Source organism: Thamnophis elegans, chromosome 14, assembly GCF_009769535.1.
Source record: "Thamnophis elegans isolate rThaEle1 chromosome 14, rThaEle1.pri, whole genome shotgun sequence".
In the NCBI taxonomy this organism is placed as follows: domain Eukaryota; kingdom Metazoa; phylum Chordata; class Lepidosauria; order Squamata; family Colubridae; genus Thamnophis; species Thamnophis elegans.
In genome coordinates, this window is record NC_045554.1 from 18,850,860 (window position 1) to 18,872,753 (window position 21,894).

General features: G+C 49.3%; 1 protein-coding gene across 6 annotated transcripts in view; it reads left to right on the forward strand.

Moving 5' to 3' along the window:
* Positions 1 to 21,894, forward strand: part of LOC116518031 (hexosaminidase D-like) — a 47,274-nt gene that overhangs the window by 2,758 nt on the left and 22,622 nt on the right. The window contains exons 1-3 of one of the 6 annotated variants that reach the window (XM_032231252.1): positions 3,813 to 3,973; positions 16,204 to 16,299; positions 17,854 to 18,100. In XM_032231252.1, the coding sequence (XP_032087143.1) occupies positions 16,205 to 16,299; positions 17,854 to 18,100 (342 nt within the window). In that variant the 5' untranslated portion in view covers positions 3,813 to 3,973; position 16,204. Of the gene's footprint in view, positions 1 to 3,812; positions 3,974 to 4,228; positions 4,400 to 14,183; positions 14,482 to 16,203; positions 16,300 to 17,853; positions 18,101 to 21,894 lie in introns of those variants that run through there. The other 5 variants (XM_032231254.1, XM_032231255.1, XM_032231257.1 and 2 more) reach the window with 5 other exon arrangements.

Consider the following 21,894-nt stretch of genomic DNA (forward strand, 5'->3'; position numbering starts at 1 on the left):
CTGCAGCCTCTATTCTGACCACAGAGAAAGTGAAGTCATGTATCCTCAAACCAACAAGAAACAGATCTGTTGCCCTGTGCATCCTAAGAGCCCTCATGTAGGACTGATATAGCTTGGTTTATCCAGAGCAGGGGTGTCCAAACTTGGGAACTTTAATCCCAGGGAATTCTGGGAGTTGAAGTCCACAAGTCTTAAAGTTCCCAAGTTTGGACACCCTTGCTCTGGATAAACACCGTGTTTTTGAAAAACCTTCATTCTTGGGCCTCATATCCTTGCCCTAACATTCCTGGAAGGCTGCCATTGCCTCATTGGTGATAAGCCTTATCAAGGGACTTGGTACCCGGCCAGCAATTGTTTCTCTGCTAACTTCTTGTTCCTGTTGCAGATAAATTAGCCAGAAAGTTTGCATACTTAATTAGCAGCCTTATCGGTTGAAGTCAGAAAGGTGAAGGCTTTAATATTTGAATTATAGAGTCGTGGGGCTGGAAGGACTTTGGAGGTCTTCTAGTTCCTGCTTAAGGCAGTGTTGGAAGAAATGTCCTTCTGGTTCAGTCCCAAGCGGGGAAAAAGACATTGGAAACATGAAGACTGCTTGGAAAGATGGTTTAATGATGGACAGGGTCACATGCTTTAGGATGTTGGGTGAAGAAGGTTAAGAAAGGGAAAGGGGGGTTGCTGAAAGTTCCTGAGTTTTTTATACTCTCTGTTTGGCCCCACCGCTTTGTTTCCTGTTCCTGTGTAAGAAATGTATTCTGATTGGTTGTCAGACTCACAGAGGTTGTGGTGTCTTAGCTAACTTTGTAGGTTGTGTGTCTTTTGAGTCCCAAGCTTGGTTGTGTTCCCAGATGCCCTGTGCTGAGATAGGTAAAGGGCTAATACTATCATGCCTTAATCCCATCACCCTGGGGCGGAAGGGGGATCTTTGTTATGTAGAATAGACTGGGGCATTTTAATGGCCCATCGACAAAGGTGGGGGCTATTACGAGTGATTCTGTTTCCTGCCTAAAACGTGTTTCTCCATTTCTTATCCAGGGAAGTATAATATTCTGCCTTCTTAATATTTCCCAGGATATTTCATTTTTCTAGCAAGAGGGGTGGGTTTTAACTTCCTACAGCAGGAATCCTTATTCCATCCTGCACAAATGGTTGTCCAGTCTCTTGAAAATCTCCAGAGATGGTGTGTACCCACAACTCTGGGAGGCGAGTTGTTCTGTGGATTAATCCTTCTTACTCTTGGGAAATTCCTCCTCATTTCCAAATTGGATCTCCCTCTGGTAAGATATTTCATCCATTGCTTCTTGTCCTGTCCCGAGGTACTGAATTCAGTAAGGCATTTGACCAAGTAGATCACAGCCTACTTCTTGATAAAACAATATGGGGTGGATAATGTTATATGAATCGCAATCAATGTTCAGCCAGGTGCCAGGCAACTGAAATGTGTCATGTAACCCAGACCTAGGTGTTCAGAACCAGGTCATAAGTAGCCTTGGGGGTGGGGGGGAGGTGTTGTCCATTGTAACTTTGAACAGTCACTGGTCATTAAGTGAGGACTACCCGTAAGAAAGTTTTCATCTGGCAGGATTCTGTCTCTTAGTGCGACCAAAGAAAGGACTGAACTGTGGCTGGTTCTTTCTATGTCGTTCTTGGGCTGCATCTCCAAGTAATTCCTGAGAGATCATAGAAGATAGCATAACAGTGTTGATAGGGATCTCGGTGGTCTTCTAGTCCAACCTCCTGCTTGAGCAGGAGCCCCTAGACCACTACAGACAAATTACAGCCTCTCTTCAAAAGCCTTCAGTTGTGGAGCACCCACAGCTTCTCATTGATTGATTGCTCTCACCATTAGGAAATTTCTCCTTAGTTCCAGGTTGCTTCTCTCCTTGGTTAGTTTCCATCCATTTTTCTTGTTTTGCCTTCTGGTGCTTTGGAAAATAGGTTGACCCCTTTGTCTTGTCCTTCTTTTCACTAGATGAGATATACCCAGTTCCTGTAAACAACCTTCATGTGTTTAGCCTCCAGCCCTCTAATCATCCTTGTTGCTCTTCTCTGCAATCCAATGGAACTGCTGCATCACCTGTCTCCTGTTTCCAAGTCAGTAGCATCAAAAGAAGCAGAGAAGTCTAGGACAATCAGCAGAGTCATGCTTTCCTTGGCAATTCCCAGGGATCATCCATCAGGCCAGTTAAGGCAATCCCAGCCTGTAGGCTGCCTTGAAATCAATCTGTAAATTAGCCTTCTTCCTAACCCTAACCCCCAACTGAAAATAATTGACATAACAACTAAATTTACAAATAAACAAAAAAAATATAACAAATAAATTTATCTATATTTCATATTTCTTAACCCCTTATCTCTGTCAAAAGTTTTACTACGGTGTTAGCTGAGCATAGTATTTCTGAAATTGTACATAATATCAAACCGAGAAAGATGCAAGGCAACTGCAGGTTTATAGCAATAGCAGTAGACTTATATACCGCTTCATAGGGCTTTCAGCCCTCTCTAAGCGGTTTACAGAGAGTCAGCATATTGCCCCCAACAATCTGGGTCCTCATTTTACCCACCTCGGAAGGATGGAAGGCTGAGTCAACCCTGAGCCGGTGATATTTGAACCGCTGAACTGCTGATCTAGCAGTAGCCTGCAGTGCTGCATTTAACCACTGCGCCACCTTGGCTCCACCTCGGTTTATGCTAGAGCATTAATAATAAAAAGGCAATGATTGTAGTTTTAGCTTTGACAATTTGGAATGAACCTTCCTTCTAGAGGTCATAGACAAAATGAATTCAGAAAAACCCTGTGTGTGTGTATGTGTGTGTGCGCGTGCACACACACACACACACACAAACACACCAGTCAGGGTTTTCCTGAAACAATCAGCTTACCAAGATACATGTAGTGGTAAGAACAAATTTTTCCCAATATTGAAAAAGTAAATCCTTGCCCATAACACCAGACTGACCGAGCAAAATCAGGAAAAAAAATGCAGCAATGACAAACCTGACTGTGTATTTTGGTAACAGGAGTTTAACCAAGTTAAGCTCAAGTGGTTAAGCCTGAGTGGCCTCTTGCATTGGCAAGTTGAAACAATTCCAAAGAAGCTTCTAAGAAAAAGACACAGGAGACACAAGGAAAAGAGGCAATGATTTAATGTAAGGGTCCCCAACCTTGTGGACTCCAATTCCCAGAATTCCCCAGCCAGGAAAGATTTAATGGATAACATTCACCTTCAAAGAAAAATGCAAATAACCTGAGTATCGATTGGGAACATGGAAGGGAAGGAGAAAACGTGCTATTTAAAGCATCGCCTTGGGTTGCTTTTCAATTCCATTTCCTAGTTGCTTAAAACGCTTTTAGGCATCTATATATTTATAATACTGTAAACATATCATAAAATACCCTCGCACCCGCGTAGGAACCGAACTGGCTAGAAGAGGCCGGGCAAATCGGAAGGGGGTCCCGTGGCCCCGCGTGGGGTGCAGCAGCCCCGCGTCCATTTCGCGGGGGAGGACGGTCTGGACCTGCGAACCAATCCATCCCGCGTGGAATTCCCTGGACTGGCTCAGCCTTGGGAGCAGCCCGCTGGCCCCGATCCTGCGCTGCGACCGGCTGGAGTCGGTGGGGCGAGCCCGGGGGCCCGGGGGGCTTTGGCCCAACGAGGAGGAAGGCAGGAGGGACCGTTCCCCGTGGCCGAGGGCTTTGATCTCAGCCGGGGAGAGGCCGAGCTCGGGGGCTGCGCACGGGAGGTAGGCTTCCGCTGGACGGGGAGGCTCCACCGAGCCAGCCCGCGCCTCCTCCTCCTCCTGTTGCGGGCCAGTCCAGCCGGGGGCGCGGACTCTGCCGGAGTAGCGGCTCTTCGTGCCGCCTTCCAGGGCGGGGCGGGGGCTGCTTCTGCCTGCCTGCCTGCTCCGCCCTCCAGCCGACTCCCGCCGCAGCGCCGATCCAGCCGGGAGCGGAGCTGCACCTGCACCGGTTCAGGTAGGGCTGCAGAGGCGGCGGCGGATTCGCAGAGGCGCCGCTTGGCGGGACGGGCCCTCCCGAGGGGGACTGGCAGGCTGGCCAATGGGGCACCCGGGGGTCGCGCCCGCAAAAGCAAGAGAGGAGGGGGAGAAGCGCCGGGCCGGGGGGGAGAACCTGGCAACTGCGCGGAGACCCTGGGGCGGGGGCGGGGGCGATCCAATCTTCTAACGGGTCTGAAGGCGGGGGCAGCGTAATCCCCGGAGGCGAACCGGCGCAGAGGCTTGGCACCCGCCTCCTCCTCTTCCTCCTCCTCCTCCTCCTCCTCCTCTTTCTGGAGCTGCCGTTATGCGTGGCGTGAGGCGCCCCCGGGCTCCCTGCTAGCGATCCTGGGGCGCGTTGGCCGGCGAGGCTGTTCCCTGGTGACGGCTCCCCGGACGGCTGCAGGTGAGCAGCCCGGGAGGTGGTTGCTGGAACTGGGAGGGGTGTCCTTTCGGGAGATGCCCGCGGCTCGGCATCCCCGAACGCAGCCCCCTCCCTTCCCTGCGCCCTCTGGGCAGCGCCGGGGTGGGAGGGCACCTGAGCTCTCTCCCTTGGAGGCGGCTTCTTGGGGTGGGGCTGTCGGGGCGGCGTGCGCCGAAAGGGCCGCCCCTGCGGATTCCCCCGGGGGCTTCGGTTTTCCTGAGCCCTTCCAAGGTCTCCTAGGAGGCGCAAGAGGCGCGGCTCCCCCCCCCTCCCTTCTAGGTCGGAAGTTCAGTATCCCCATCGCCCACCTGCTCCACCGGTGAACCCGAGAGCTGATGCCTTTTGCCTAGCGAAACCAGCAGCTCCCGAGCCGGCCTTAGCCGCTCTGGGGTGGTGGGCTAGGCATGCGGTATTGGAGCCAGTTCTGCGCCTCCCTCGGGGAAGCCTTGTTTTCTTCCCTCTTTCAGCCTCTTTTCCCCTTGGCCGAGCAGAAGCCCTGCCCGAGGGAGGGGAAGGCGCCCCAATGTGGGCCTAGGATGTGTGCACCTGCCATTCGTTGGCTGCTTCTGCCCAGGGTTCATGATGCATGGAGATGGTGGGAATGGCTTTGGAGGCTGCAAGGCTGGGCCTGGGGGAGGATCACTGGGAACATGGTTCGGGGTAATTTCTGCTGGGTTTAGGTCTGATTTAACAGACGGTCTGCCTTATTCAGGTAGGGGGCATAACAGGGGCTCGGTCACTGGCATTTTTCAAAAATAGGCTGGACAACCTTTTTTATTGGGATGGTATATAAGTTCTCCTGCCTTCAGCTGGGGGTTGGACTACAAGACCTCTGGGGTCCCTTCCAGTCCCTTTCGGGTGATTCTATGCCCTATGTGGCTCAACACTAAACGTGCTAAGCTTGCTTAACAAAACCTGTTTAAGTATCATGGCTACCCAAATAAACAAATAGCAATAGTACTCAGACTTATATATTGCTCCACAGGGCTTTCCAGCCCCCTCTGAGCGGTTTACAGAGTCAGCCTCTTGTCCCCAACAATCTGGGTCCTCATTTTACCCACCTTGGAAGGATGGAAGGCTGAGTCAACCTTGAGCCTGGTGAGATTCAAACTGCCAAATTGCAGGCAAATCAGCGTTTTGCCAGGTTCACGCAAGAGACTGAGAGAGGCAAGTAGCAGGTTGCCCTAGCAGGCCCGAGCCCAACTCTTCCCAGTCCCACTTCAGCCTCTTCTGAGTATGTGGCAGAGACGAAGTCTTTGCTTCACAGACTGGCTACCTGCTTGAACGGATGGCCATAACAGGGCTCCAGATTTATGTTGCTAAGTCAGACAGTTGTTAAGTCATTTTACAACCTTTTTGCCATGACTGTTGTGGCTGACGGTTATTAACTGAGTCTCTTCAGCTTTTAAGTGAATCACGTGGTCACTGAGTGAACCCAGCTTCCCCCATTAGAGTTTGCTTGTTGGAAACTGGCCAATGGCAGTCATGTGATCTCAGGAGGCTGCAACCACCCAAAATATATGCCAATTGCCCAGTGCCCGATTTTGATCATCAGTGACTGTGGGGAGGGGGTAACCTTCATAACTGTGAGGACCAGTCATAAGTCATTTTATTCAGGGCCGTTGTAACTTTGAACAGTCACTAAATGAATGCTTGCAAGTTAAGGACTAAGACATCATGTAGCTTGTTTGTCTTCGGTTTAGAATGCTGTTCCCACCCAGCCACTTTGATGTGCAAGTTGTAGTGCATTGTGTCAGTCAGACATCATGAATTGGCTTGGTGTTATGTACCTGCTCCCCTTTGGGTACATGTGGTCGGTTCCACCACAAAACCGCAGAGGACAAAATCGCGCTCGACGAAAGCGCGCATTTGACGTCATCACAGCGCGACGAAAACATCGCGCTGTGATCAAAAAATGTAAAAATAAAGCAAAAACCTTACCCTAACCCCCCCAAACCTAACCCTAAACCTAACCCTAAACCTAACCCTTAACCTAACCCTAAATCTAACCCTAAACGTAACCCTTAACCTAACACTAAACCTAACGCTAACCCTTAATGCTAAACGTAACCCTAATGCTCTAAACCTAACCCTAACCCTTAACCTAACCCTAACCCTAAACCTAACCCTTACTTTTATGTGAATCGGCTTGCTTTAATTTTAATTTTATTTCAATTTTTAATTTTTTTCGTCGCGCTGTGATAACGTCAAATGCGCGCTTTCGTCAAGCACGATTTTGTCCTCCGCGGTTTTGACGGGTCACGCATGTGGTCACCGTCTGGGCTGGCATTGAGCACCATATGCTCAGCTTCATGGAAGACCCCTCTCTTCCCCCCCCCTCACTGCAAGGGGCCAAGTGGGCAAAGTTCAGAGGGACAGGAATGAGTCATGGGCCCTGCAATGCATGGCTGAAGGGCCCCTGAATGAGGTGTTTCTGGGCTGGTTCATCTCCTGGCCATTCCGCTTGAAGAGGGGGTCCGGAGACCTGGAAGCAGGACCTGAAAGGATGCAGGAACTTGGTGTTGCAGTAAGGCCAAACCTAGAGTACAGCATCCAGTTTTGGTCACCAGACTATAAAAAAGATGTTGAGACTCTAGAAAGAGGGCAGAGAAGAACAGACAGACTGGAGGCTGAAATGTAAGGCTGAACGGTTGCAGGAACTGGGCACAGGTAGTTTAGTGGAGAGAAGGACAAGGGGAGACATGATAGCATCTTCCAATATTTGAGGGGCTGCCACAGAGAGGAGGGGGTCAAGCTATTTTCCAAAGCACCTGAAAGCCGGACAAGGAATAATGGATGGAAACTGAACAAAGAGAGATTCTACCTGGAAATAAGGAGGAATTTTTTGACAGTGAGAGCAATCAACCAATGGAACAGAAGTTGCCTTCAGAAGTCGTAGCATCATCACTTGAGGATATCAAGAAGAGGTTAGCCTGCCATTTGTCAGAAATGGTGTAGAGTCTCTTGCTTGGGGGGGGGGGCAAGTTGGACTCTAGATGATCTACAAGGTCCCTTCCAACTCTGTTAATCTGTTGAAGCACTGCCTTTCCTAGGCACCAACGCAGCTCTCCCAGGCACTTGAGAGCCTCCCTTTAACCAGAGGGTTGGCATCTTCCAATACTTGAAGGGCTGTCACAGGGAAGAGGAGGTCGATTTATTCTCCACAGCATCTGAAGGTAGGACAAGAGGCAAGGGGTGGAAACTCCTCAGAGGAGGATTCAACTTGGAAAGGAGGAGGAATTTCCTGGCAGTGAGAATGATTCACCAGAGGAACAATTTGTCTCCCATAGTTGTGGGTGCTCCATCACTTCAGGTTTCCAAGGAAAGATTGGTCCAGGATACTGTAAGGATTTCTGCCTGGAACAGGGGGTTGGACTAGAAGACCTCCAAGGTTCTTCCCCCCCCTCCCGTCTTATAATTATTTGAGTTGATCCACCTGCTGCTCCAGCTGCCCAGATACCCACCAACTGCCTTGGACAGATTTCCTGTGAAGACAGGAAGGGGCCACGGGGGTGGTTGAGGGGACTAGAGACACGGGAGAGGGTCGGGGTATTACGGTCGTAACAGGGAGAGGCAGATATGGCGGGGACTTTAGGGCAGGCCATTACCGGGGAAGGAGGGCTCGCTACATTACAGAGATCCCTCCTTCCGGCCCTGGGAGTCCCACTCCGAGACCAGATGGCGTAAGCAGTCAGGACCCTGGTCTCAGGCTGTTGTCGCTAAATGCCAGGTCTGTTGTACATAAAGCTCCTCTCGTCCGGGACTTAATTTTAGACGAGAGGGCAGACCTGGCATGTATTACTGAGACCTGGCTGGGCCCAGAGGGAGGAGTCCCCCTTGTAGAACTGTGCCCAGAAGGATTTCAGGTGCTACACCAGCCGAGAGCCCAGGGAAGGGGTGGGGGTGTGGCCGCTGTTATCCGAGAGTCGTTAGTTCCTCGTAGGGTCCCTGCTCCGGAGATTGTCGGGTGTGAGTCTTTGCTGTTAAAGTTGGACCTCAAGGGTCAAGTGGGTCTGCTGTTAACGTACCTGCCTCCCAACAGCGTTGCAGCAGCCCTCCCCTCGCTCCTCGAGTCGGTAGCCGAGCTGGCAGTTGAGTTCCCTAGGTTGATGGTCCTGGGGGACTTTAATTTGCCGTCGCTCGGTGAAAACTCGGAGGGGGCGCAGGAGTTCATGGCTTCCATGACAGCCATGGGCTTGACCCAAGTAATTCGAGGCCCAACCCATTCGGCGGGACACATGCTTGACCTTGTATTTCTCTCGGAGCAGTGGATTTGTGATCTTGGTCTGAGGGGGAACGACATCATACCCCTGTCGTGGTCAGACCACTGCCTACTGAGGCTCGACTTTCGGAGACCAAACCCCCACTGTAGGGAGGAGGAACCGACCAGGTGGTTCCGCCCCAGGCGTCTTATGGAACCGTCAAGGTTCCAGACAGAGCTTGGGGTTATTCCTGACACTTTCGCCCACAGTCCGGTGGAGACTCTGGTTGCTGCGTGGCACTCGGCAGCATCGGAGACCCTCGACCGGATTGCGCCACTGCGGCCCCTCCGAGGCAGCGGATCCCGGAGACCTCCTTGGTTCACCGAGGAACTCCGGGAGATGAAGCGCCGGAGGAGATGCCTAGAGCACCGTTGGAGGTCCGATAAGTCCGAAGCGAACCGAGCAATGGTAACCACCTGCACCAAGGAATACACCAGGGCACTTAGGGCTGCAAAAAGATCCCATATAGCCACCTTGGTTGCGTCCGCTGAGTCCCGCCCGGCCGCCCTGTTTAGGATAACCCGCTCCCTACTGAACAAAAGGGAAGCGGGGGAACCCTTGCAGGGCAGAGCCGAAGAGTATGCCCAATTCTTAGCGGACAAAATTGCTCGGTTTCGGTCGGACTTGGACTCCACCCCTGCAGCTCCAGCCGAGGCACAGGAGGATCAATTTGAACAACTCTGGGTTGAGTTTCAAGACGTTACCCCCGGGGATGTGGACAAGGCCATGAGGGCTGTAAGTACCTCCACCTGTGTACTGGATCCGTGTCCCTCATGGTTAGTTTCTAACTGCAGTGAGGTGACACGAGGCTGGATCCAGGCGGTTGTCACCGCCTCACTTCGGGAGGGGAACTTCCCCGCCGCACTGAAAGCGGCGGTGGTGAGACCCCTCCTGAAGAAGCCATCTTTGGATCCAGCTATCCTTAATAATTATCGTCCAGTCTCCAACCTCCCCTTTTTGGGGAAGGTTGTTGAGAAGGTGGTGGCCTTCCAGCTCCAGCGGTCCTTGGAGGAAGCAAACTATCTAGACCCCTTCCAGTCAGGCTTCAGACCCGGTTACAGCACAGAAACCGCTTTGGTCGCATTGACCGATGATCTCTGGAGGGCCAGAGATGGAGGACATTCCTCCATCCTGGTTCTCCTCGACCTCTCAGCGGCTTTCGATACCATCGACCATGGTATCCTTCTGCGACGACTGCGGGAGGTGGGAGTGGGAGGCGCCGTGTTGCGGTGGTTCTCCTCCTACCTCTCGGACAGGTCGCAGTCGGTGTTAGTGGGGGGGCAGAGATCGTCCCCTAGGCCCCTAACTTATGGGGTGCCTCAGGGCTCGGTCTTATCCCCCCTACTATTTAACATCTACATGAAACCGCTGGGTGAGATCATTCGCAGGCACGGGATTAGATACCATCAATATGCGGACGATACTCAACTGTATCTGTCCGCCCCGTGCCAACTCAATGAAGCGGCAGACGTGATGAACCGCGGCCTCGAAGCTGTTATGGACTGGATGAGGGTTAACAAGCTCGTGCTCAACCCAGAAAAGACCGAGTGGCTGTTGTGTTTCCCTCCCAGAGATTCGACCAATATTCCATCACTCAGGCTGGGGGGTCAAATTTTACACCCCTCAGAGAGGGTTCGCAACTTGGGAGTCCTCCTGGATTCACAGCTATCGTTTGACCACCATTTAATGGCTGTGACCAGGGGGGCATTCGCCCAGGTTCGCCTGGTGCGCCAGTTGCGACCCTACCTGAATCGGGAGGCTCTCACAACAGTCACCCGGGCCCTTGTGACCTCTAGGCTGGAATACTGCAACGTGCTCTACATGGGGCTGCCCTTGAAGAGCATCCGGCGACTTCAGCTAGTACAGAATGCAGCCGCGCGAGTGATTGTGGGTGCACCTCGGTTCACCCGCATAACACCTATCCTCCGCGAGCTGCGCTGGCTACCTGTCGATCTCCGGATGCGCTTCAAGGTGCTATTAGTCACCCATAAAGCCCTACATGGCAGTGGATCTGGATACTTGAGAGACCGCCTTCTGCCAATTACATCCCTCCGACCAATAAGATCACATAGATTAGGCCTCCTCCGTATACCATCGGCCAGCCAGTGTCGGCTGGCAACTACAAGGAGGAGGGCCTTCTCAGTAGTAGCCCCGACCCTTTGGAACGAGCTCCCCGTAGAGATTCGCACCCTCGCCACCGTCCAGGCCTTCCGCACAGCCTTGAAGAACTGGCTCGCCCGTCAGGCCTGGGGACAAGGATAGTTCCCCTCCCGAATGATGAATGTATGTTGTCTACTATTTTATTATATGTCTTATCTTAATGTCTGTATTCCCCTTCCCGATTTTATGTGAGCCGCCCTGAGTCCCCTCAGGGAAAAGGGCGGCCTACAAATATTAATAAAATCACAAATCAAAATCACAAAAAAAAGACGGCAGGTAGAGATAGGGGGTGGGGGTAGCTGCCCCGACCTTCTGAGACACTTATGGAACTCAGGGCTGAATTTCGTCGGGTGTCTTCAGGGCTTTGCTCTCTGCCAAAGCAATGAAGAGGGAACAGTCATATCAACAGGGTGCAAATGTCCTTCACCAGTTTAACTCCAGTTCCAATAAACAGCAAGCCCTTTGCTGGCCCACATGCCACCCCGAGACTGAAATCGCAGGGAAAGGACTAGTTCATTGAAACAATGGAAAGGATTTCCTGACAGGGACCACTTTCAATGGGTGTAGTGATAGGCTGCCCCATGCCCACAGAGAGGAGAAGGTCAAGCTATTTTCCAAGGCACCTAAGGGCCAGACAAGGAATAATGGATGGAAACTGACCAAGGAGAGATTCAGGATATAAGGAGAAATTTCCTGACAGTGAGAACGATCGACCCATGGAACAGAAGTTGCCCTCGGAAGTTGTGGGAGCTTCATCCCTGGAGGCTTTCAAGAAGAGACTGGACTGTCATCTGTCAGAAAGGGTGTAGGGTCTCCTGCTTGGATGGGGGTTTGGACTAGATGACCTACAAGGTCCCTTCCAACCCTGTTAATCTGTTATGTGGTCCCCCTCTGTTGCGGGCAGTCTTCAAACAGAGCTGCCTGTCCAAAACATACAAAGGAAGGTGTAGACTCAGTGATCTTTGAGATCCCTTCTAAGTCTGTGATTTTATGCAAATAGCTCCCAGCTGCTTCAAGAGTTAGCTTAAGCTGTCATCATCCACCTTGATTGAGATATTTCTTCCTTCCTGCATAGCTGTGGCAAAGCAGGAACTTCCTCTTTTCTTCATATTTCAGGATTAGCAAAACCTGATCACCTTGCCTGGCTAGTGATACACATGCAAAAGACTAACTTCCTTGAGCCCATTGGTGAACAAGACAAAAACATTATTTTCATCTTGGCAAGCTTGGCCTTGGCCCAAGGCACCTATGAAGTTTACCTTTTCTCTGGCCCATGAGAAGCAAACAGTGACATGAGCACATTTAATAAAAGAAATGACAAACCCTTGATGGACCACAGAAAAAAGTGCCCTTCGATTAGTCATCCTCTGTATCCTCCTAAATGTTTATGGTAGCTTGACAGCTCAGCCATCGTTTTTCATTGCTGGTTCAACTTGTTTGTCCTCCTCTGATTACTACTGGAGAGCCCACATGTGCAAAAAAACCCCAAGCTTTAGGTGCTGCCTCTTGTATCCAGCTGGTTGGCTCAAAGGTAAGCAAAAAAAGATGCCCAGCAGAGTCTGGGAATTGATGGAAATCATGCTAGGCAGGTATTGTGTTTGCAAGCATGTCTACACTCTCGTGGTGTTTTTCAGCCTTGGCAAGATGGGTGGATTTCAACTCCCAGAATTCCCCAGCCAACATGGTTAAGGGGCGTGATAGCGCAGTGGTTAGAATGCAGCATTGCATGCTGACTCTGCCCATAGCCTGGCGTTTGATCCTGACCTCTTCAGGCTTGACCCATCCTTCCGAGGTCAGTAAAATGAGGAGCCAGATTGTTGTGGATAATGGGTGACATTGTAAACCAGGGATGTCAAACTCGATTTCATTGAGGGACGCATCAGGGTTGTGTTTAACCTCTGGGGGCTGGGGTGGGCATGGCCAGAGTGGGCATGGCCAGCTCAATGTTACTCATGTTGGGGGCACCAGTGGTGTCTTGAGCGTTCTGCCAGTGAAAATGGGCTCCCAAGCACTGTTTTCGGCTGCAACAGCCGCCTTCAACCCTCTGCCAGCTAAAATAACCCTCTGCCAGTGAAAATTGGACTGTGAACTCCATTTTTTCTGGCAGAGACACATGGGCTGGTGCTTTGCTATTTACAGGGTGGCCCCACTGGCCAGATCTAAGCCCCCTGTGGACCTTATCCGGCTCCAGGGTCTTGAGTTTGACGTCCCTTGTAAACCGTTCAGAGACTGCTATAAAGTTTTATGGCATGGTGGATAAGTCTTAAGTACTACTGTTCTCTTCTAGTTGCTAAGGCTGAGAAATACTATACTACACAGTCAACAGCAAAACAACAGTCCTATGCAACCTAAAGCTACTCAACCCTTAAAATCACTCTCGGATTCCTCCCAAGATTTCGTTCCAGCCCAAATCCAAATCTTCTGACATTTTCTTCTGCCAGACCTTTGTCTGAAATTATTTGGCAGAAGTTCCAGGATGCAGTTTTTATTTGGGGATTTGAAAGCAAACCTATGTTTTGTTTTGTGCACATGATTGGTTCCTGTATTACTGGGACATCCAGAACCTGGCACTTCCGGGTTTTTTGGAATATTAACTAGGTTTAAATTGGATGTAGCCTCACTTTGCACCGAGGAAGTTCTTGCTCACAGGGGGTCACTTCAGTTTCAGGATTGGAAGAAAAGGATTTTTATGTCGCATTCCCCTCCAGAAGAATGGCTAAGCTCATGTTTTCCCGAGAGTTTCCTCATGTGCTCTTTTCCTCCCCAAATGGACAAATGCAACGGGATGGTATGATCATAGAAACGTTACTGCTATTTTTCATTATAGCATAATATTTCTATAATCATATAATCCAATTGCATTGGTCCTTTGTGGAAAAGAAGTTTTCGCGACCTGAAGCTTCATGTCTTGGAGAATGTATATAATGGAGATTGATTTAATATTGATCAATTGGTTGGATTGACTGACTGGCCTGCCATCCAAGCCTGAGAATAAACTATAAACAATGGAGAATGTGACTAAATAATCTTTTATAGCAGGGGTCCACAAACTTGGCAACTTTAAGACTTGATTTCAACTCCCAGAATTCTCCAGCCAGCTCCACAAGTCTTAAAGTTGCCAAGTTTGAAGATCTCTGCTTTATGGTATAGCACAGTGATGGTTAACCTTTTCAGCACTGAGTGCCAAAACTGGAGCGTGCACATGCGTGCCGGAGCACCAGAACCCGTAAGAACAGCTGGCGACAGTGTATGCCCACAGAGAGGGCTCTGCATGCCACCTCTGGCACACGTTCCATAGGTTTGCCATCCCGGGCCTTTATTGTCATTGTATATCATGTATACAACGAAATTGATTTTAAAAAGGTCACTGTTTTGCCTAACTACGTAGATAAGCTGATAAATCCAGCAAACAATGGGAAACTTTGGCATGCTCTGGATTCAGAGGCAATGAAGTCTCTGACGCTGGCAAAGTTCATGAGGCAAAGCAGGAAGAGTTGCCCGGGTCAGGAAATCGTCAGAGAAGGAGGGCACAGGCTGCTGCAACTGGCAGCTGTTTTAACACCAGGCATTGCTCGGGCACAACCTGGCTAGGAAAGGCATGGTGAACGCTGAACAGCCAGACCCTCCCTCAGCCTCTGGCAGGTACATCTCGCAGTTTATGCTTGCTCTGGTACTGAAGCCCCCTTCCCCCCGCTTGAGTCTCTCTGGACCCAAGGTCCAAATCTTGAGCTTTGACTTGCCACCCTGGCTCTCGTTGCTCTTCCGGATATTACGATTCGGTAGCTGTGTTTGCTTTTGTGCTCAGTTGTTGATTTATGTTCTGTTGTGTGGTTTGATTGCTAAGATCTGTTGACCCAGGATGGGGTTGAGTAAGGAGGGAAAAAAGGGAGGCTGGAATTGCTCCCTGCTTGTAAATCAGGAGAAAGCAAAGGCTGATTCCTTAACAATCCAAATTGCGTTTTGTAGCATGTGGCTCTAGTTTGCCTCTTCCGTTTAAGAGTCCATTTCCTGTGGATTAAGCTAGTTTGAGCTCTGAAGTCAGGACGAAAGGCTTAAGCCACCCGTGTGAGGGACAGTGGTTGGGCCAGAAGTTATCATTCTAAGCAGCAAATTATTACGAAAAATAATTCAATTACTGTCTACATCAGAGGTCTTCAAACTTGGCAACTTTAAGACTTGTAGATTTCAACTCCCAGAATTCTCCAGCCATCATAATTTATTCTCTTGTAATCCCTTCCTCTGCAATCTCTCCACTTAGATCAGAGGTCTTCAAACTTGGCAACTTTAAGACTTGTGGATTTCAACTCCCAGAATTCTCCAGCCATCATAATTTATTCTCTTGTAATCCCTTCCTCTGCAATCTCTCCACTTAGATCAGAGGTCTTCAAACTTGGCAACTTTAAGACTTGTGGACTTCAACTCCCAGAATTCTCCAGCCAGCTGTCAAAACTTTTCACCACCATTTCGTTGGGCATGGCTTGCTGAGGGCTTCATGCGACTGAGTGTGCGTGAGTGACATCAAAGTGGCCACGCTCATTCAGTCACATGCCTCCCCTTCTAGCCATGCTCACCGAACCGGTAGTAAAAAATTTTGAAACCCACCCCTGATGCAGGGGTGTCAAACTCCATTTCATTGAGGGCCGTGTCAGGACTGTGATCGACCTCAGAGGGTTGGGGTGGGTGTGGCCAACTCAGTGGGCATAGCCAACTGTGTGGACATGGCAGCTTGATGCTGCTCCGCAAACTGCTGGTATGTTTCCCCTTCTCATTGGGTAGACCAGGACAGCCCCCCGGAATGGATCCAACCACATCGTGGGCTGGATTTGGGCCTTGAGTTTGACACGCCTGGCACAGTGGTTAAGGCAGAAAGCTAGAAACTGGGAGAGTTTGAGTTCTATTCCCATATTAGCCACGAAAGCTGGCTGGTTGACCTTGGGCGAGTGACTCTCTCAACCCAATTCGCGGGATTATTGTTGTGGGTGGAAAAGAAGGAAGATATATTGGATACGCTTGCTGCCTTATTTGTAAAAATAATAAATGCAGAGTATAAATAAGTAAGTGTGTAAGTAAGTAAATCAGTAAGTGCTGGAGAAGCTCCCACACAGTTCTCAGGTCTCCAGTAGGGGTCAGATCCAGTAGGTCACTCTTCAGGATGGCACCCTTCCTTAACTTTGCCAGCCAGCTACAACTCCCGCTCGGTGGGCTGTGATGCACCTGCCCATATGGGAGCTGCAGTTCAAGATGTATCTGTAAAGAGCGCCTGGTGGGGAAGGTTGGCTTCTGTGCCAGGGTCCTCAGCTGACCTCGGGTGGGACTCTTGGTCAATCCTTGGTATTTTCCTTTTGCTCCCCTTCTCTTTGGCAGGATGGCGCTTCACCGCAGCCAGAAGCTGAACCTGCTGCGTCTCGCGGTCCTCCTGACGGTGGCACTGGCTGGCATCAAGTTCTTCTTCCGGGACAGGTTGGTGCTGGGCATTGGAGGGCACAGACTTTTCCGGCAGCCTCTGCGGTGCTCCGGGTGGGATGGATTTTATCAGCCCTTCCAGATGATCTCCCTTTTGGCTGATTTCCTAGTTGTGACAAATGAAGCAAAAAATTATATCTGTTACCCAGACATATGCTTATCATATTTTAGATGTTATATTTTTAATCTCTTGTGGGTTTATTTCTTATCAAAATGAGACATGAATGTGCCATGCAAAAAAAATGGGTTTGGGTCTGCATAACGTTGGGGGAGGATCCTTCCAACCTAGAACCAAGGAGAAATTTCCCAACGGTGAGGACAATTAACCAGTGGAACGGTTTGCCTTCAGAAGTTGTGAGTGCTCCGTCACTGGAGGCTTTCAAGAGGAGACTGGACAGCCACTTTCCCTGATCCCCTTCTAGGACTTGCTTCCTGCTGGGCTCTCATGCTGTTAACTTGTCCATCTTGCACCATGTCTCCAATGTTGTGGGTAGGGAAATGACAACGTGGGTTGTTGTAGGGCAGGTTGTAAGAGGACAGCATTTTCCCAAACATGATTTCTGCCATGAGAGCAGAGGTTTAGTTCTCTGCCAGGTTGAGGCCACCTCTCTCAGAGGTACCAGCTTGGGGAAGGGTGTTCTGCATACTAGGGAGAGAGAGGAATTTTGGGAGTGCTGTATTCCATTGTCCTGGCCCAATGTTTCTCAACCATGTCAACTTGAAGGTGTGTGGACTTCAGCTCCCAGAATTCTCCAGCCACAGAGGTGGGCATCATATAACCTAACAGCTGTTTCGCCCAGAACCGAAAATATGAGAGCGCCCAGGGCATCAAAAACATGATTATACAGGAAAAAATAGCGCCGGGGTGGGTGGGTGGGCCCAACCGCTAGTCGGAACTACCGGTTCACTTGAACCGGTTCAAACTTGCAGCAGCCCACCTCTGCCCAGCCAGCAGGGAATTATGGGAGTTGAAGTCCACACTTCTTCAAGCTGCCAAGTTTGAGAAACATTGCCCTGGCATCTATCTGTCCAGCATGGCTACAAGGAAACAAAGGAGTACAGACAGTCCTCGGCTTACAACCACTTGTTTAGTGACCCTTCAAAGTTACAGTGGCATTAGAAAAACATTTTGTACACTTACAACTGCTGCAGCATCCCCATGATCAAGGGATCAAAATTCAGAGGCTGGCAATTGACAGTGCCATGAGGGTCACCTTTTGCGACCTCTGACAAAGTCAGCCAGAAAGCCAGATGTGCCTAACAACCGTATGAGTAACTTAACAACTGCAGTGATTCAGTTAACAACTGTGGCAAGAAAGACTATAAAATGGGGCAAAACTCACTTAACTTGCTTAGCAATGGGAAATTTGGGCTCAGTTGAGGTCATAAGTCGAGGACTATCTGTATTATGCACACTCTTTCCAATTTCGTCAGGTCTCTTTGCACATCGTGCACATGGCAAGAGCTGCCTAAATTGTATCCTTGCTCAACTCTTAATACTCCAGGGGTATTTTTCCTAGCCCTGAGCCACCTCTCTGTTCCTCATTGCAGCTTTACGCTGGACCAACGCAGGGAAGTTAGCGGGGAAAGCCACTTCTGGGGCAATGCTCAGCAGGACATGAAACAGCCAGGCAACACCCAGGCTCGATCAGTGGGGCACTTGGATCGGCAGGCAGCGGCCGGAGCGCCTGGCCCGGAGTTGAAGAAACTGCCCCACCGCGATTTCAGCTCCATGCAGATGCGGTTAGTCCATCTGGACCTCAAAGGGGCAGCTCCTAAAGTATCCTACCTGGAGCAGGTGAGTTGCAATGGACCCCAGAGGGAGGGATTGTATCTAACCCTCATTACCAACCAGCTAAGACAGTGATGGTGAAACATTTGGCCTCCGGGTGTCAAAAATTCAGAAAATGCCTCACTTGATTCTGCTGATATGTCCCTCCCCTAACGAAAGATACACAATTATTTACATATTTATTTATTTTAAACAAATACAGTTCAATCATATGTGGTGTTATCTATTATATAAAGAAATGTCAAATAATTACAAAAATGAAATACAACATATAATGAACGGTTGCAGGAACCGGGCATGGCTAGTCTAGGGAAGAGAAGGAGCAGGGGAGACAGGATAGCAGTCTTCCAGAGCCGAGGTGGCGCAGTACTGCAGGCCACTTCAGCTGACTGTTATCTACAGTTCAGCGGTTCTAATCTCACCGGCTCAAGGTTGACTCAGCCTTCCATCCTTCCGAGGTCGGTGAAATGAGGACCCAGACTGTGGGGGCGATATACTGACTCTGTAAACCACTTAGAGAGGGCTGAAAGCCCTATGAAGCGGTATATAAGTCTAACTGCTATTGCTATTGCTATTTGAGGGGCTGCCACAGAGAGAAAGGGGGTCAAGCTATTCTCCAAAGCACTCAAAGGCCAGACAAGAAATAATGGATGGAAACTGATCAAGGAGAGATTCAACCTGGAAATAAGGAGGAGCTTTCTGACAGTAAGAACAATCAACCCATGGAACATTTGAAGAATTTCCAGAATCAGTCTTGGCTCCAAGAAAAAAAGAACTTTATGGATCAAGCAATTTAACCAGCTTTACAAAAATGAAAAGAGCAAGAAAAACCCATGGTTGTGTAGACAGAATAAATTTAGAAGAAGCTGGTGACCATCAGAAATACTGGAAAGAATTTCTCAATGCAATTTCTCAACATCAATGTCTCATTGATTCAAAATGAAAAAAAAGTCATTATTTAAAAATTAAAGCAATGGAGGATTGAAATTGTTGGAAATACTGATCAGCTATTTAAAGCTATTTTCCAAAGCACCTGAAGCAGTGGTGGGTTTCTATTTTTTTTTATTACCGGTTTGCTTGTGTGCGAGCGTGACGCTTCTGCGCATGTGCTTAAAAGCGTCTGGGCAGGTGGGCGGAGCCTCCCGCCGCTGCTACTACCAGTTTGACAGATCCAGGGCGAACCAGGAGCAACCCACCTCTGACCCAAAGGCCAGACAAGGAATAATGGATGGAAACTGAACAAGGAGAGATTCAACCTGGAAATAAGGAGGAATTTCCTGACAGTGAGAACAATCAACCCATGGAACAGAAGTTACCTTCGGAAGGTATGGAAGCTTCATCCCTGAAAGCTTTCAAGAAGAGACTGAACTGCCATCTGTCAGAAATGGTATAGGACCTGCTTGGGCACATGGTGTGTGTGGTGTGTGTGTGTGTGTGTGTGGTGTGTGTGTGTGTGTGTGTTGGACTGGATGACCTATAAGGTCCTTTCTGATTCTGTTAATCTGTAAAGTAAAACAAACTCATTTTTAGAGTAGTGCTTTCGAGAACAGTTGTTGTCCGGTGTTGGTGAACTCTATCGTGTCACCAAAACATGGCTTGTCCCACATGTCATAGGTTTGCCATCCCCTTTCTAAGAACTACTTGTTCTACAAACAATTGTTTTGTGGCACTTTGTGACACAAAAAGCTTTGTGTGTGTAATTTGCTTAGTTTTTTTTTTCTTAGTTCACTACCCTCACTGGAGACATATATTTAGAAACACACGCCTCTTCCCATAATAATAATAATAATAATAATAATAATAATCTAGATTTGTCAGTCTTTAAAGGGAAAAAAATCTACATCTGAAAGATCTACACTTGTACAGCTATGAAACCATTGCAGGTGTTTTAATTTCCAAGAACTCCCTTTCAAGCAAGGTGGTTAGATTGCAGGAAAAAGAGAAAATTCAAGGTGACTCCTGTTTAACGTGTGCCCATATCTGGTTTCATTCTTTCCTGGAGTGAGGAAATCTTCCTGTACCAATCAGGTTTGTCTGTTTATCAGATGAACATTTCACCATTGAGGAGCTATTTCAGGTTATCCTAACTTTTAAAAAGGTGGAAAGTGCTTCTGAAAGGAAAAGGTTTAAGAAATACTGCTGTAGATGAAAGAGTGAAGAGACCTACAGACAGTCTTGAACCATGAACAGAAATCAATGGCATGGAATTTAACAGAGAAATGTAAAGTTCTATGCTGCATCTGCCAAAGAAAATGGAGGGGTGCACATTTGGAATAGGAAAGAGCAGGGTTGAGAGCAGTGGTGAAATTCATTTTTTTACTACCAGTTCTGTGGGTGTGGCTTGGTGGGCATGGCAGGGGAAGGATACTGCAAAATCTCCATTCCCTCCCCACTCTGGGACCAGCCAGAAGTGGCATTAGTTCTTCAAACTACTCAAAATTTCCGCTACTGATTCTCCAAACTACTCAAAATTTCCGCTACCAGTTCTCCAGAACCAGTTGGAACCTGCTGGATTTCACCCCTGGTTGAGAGCAGTGAAAAGGATCTGGGCATCCTTGTCCAATGCAGGAGCCAGTAATGTGATGCAGCTATTCAAAAGTCTAGTGAAAAGAAAGTCTAGGGGTTGATAGGATAGCAGTGTTCCAATAGTTGAGGAGCTGCCACAAAGCTGAGGGGAGTAACTTATTCTCCAAAGCACCAGATGGCAAAACAAGAAACAATGGATGGGAATTAACCAAGGAGAGAAGCAACCTGGAGAAACTTCCTAAGGGTGAGAACATTTAACCAGTGGAACAGCTTGCCTTCAGAAGTTGTGAGTGCTCCGTCGCTGGGGGTTTTCAGGAGAGATTGGACAGCCATTTGTCTGAAATGGTATAGACTAGCGGTCCCCAACCTTTCCTGCTTGGCAGCTCAGTGGGAATAGGGGGAGAGGGGATGCTTGTATATGATTGGGTGTGTGTGCCACTTGCGCAAACGGAGCTTCATGCATGAGCGCCTGATGCTCGCGTAAGTGGAGCTGTGCAAGCCCTCTTGCACATAGCTTGCATGGTCCTGTTCCGAAAGGGCTGCAGTCCAGTAGTGGACTGCAGCCTGGGGGTTGTGGACCCCTAGTATAGACTCTCCTGCTTGAGCAGGGTGGTGGACTAGATGACCTCCAAGGTCCCACTCTGTTATTGGTTAAAGGTCAGTTGCCATCCTGGAGTAGATAAACAGAGTTCCTAGGAAGTAATTGTTCTACTCTACTGCGCCTTGCCTTGATCCCATTCCATTTGGAGTGCTGTATCCAGTTTGGATCACCAGAGTCAGGCTCTGCCTGTCACAAGCCAGGACAAAGGGTGAGTGACGGAGGAGTAACACCTCCTTAAAAAACCTTGGCCCAGCTGGCCCGGCTGGGAGCACCTCGTAAGGGCCCTTCCCAGGGTTACAGGAGAAGACGGTCAACGGTTTTGAAGGCGGAAGAGAGCTCTGCACCCCAACGGCAGATCAAGCGGCAGAACCATCTTCTAGAAGAAGGGAAGCTCTGATTACAAACCTCCACTGCCTTGTGGTTGCATCCACTACTGGAAAAGGCTTCAGGAGTCAACCTCCAGGCAAAATCCAGAGCTGGAGTCCCGGAAGCAGTTCTTGACTGTGTACAACCACGTTCTGGTAACTCCTGCGACTCAACTGGAACCCATCGTATTGGCTCTGCCATTCCATTGGATTATTTCAGCTACATGGAGGGGGGGAATCTACTGCTTGGGTAACAGCCTATCCTCCATATTAATCTACCCAAGCCCCTGCTCTGCGGAGGACACTCC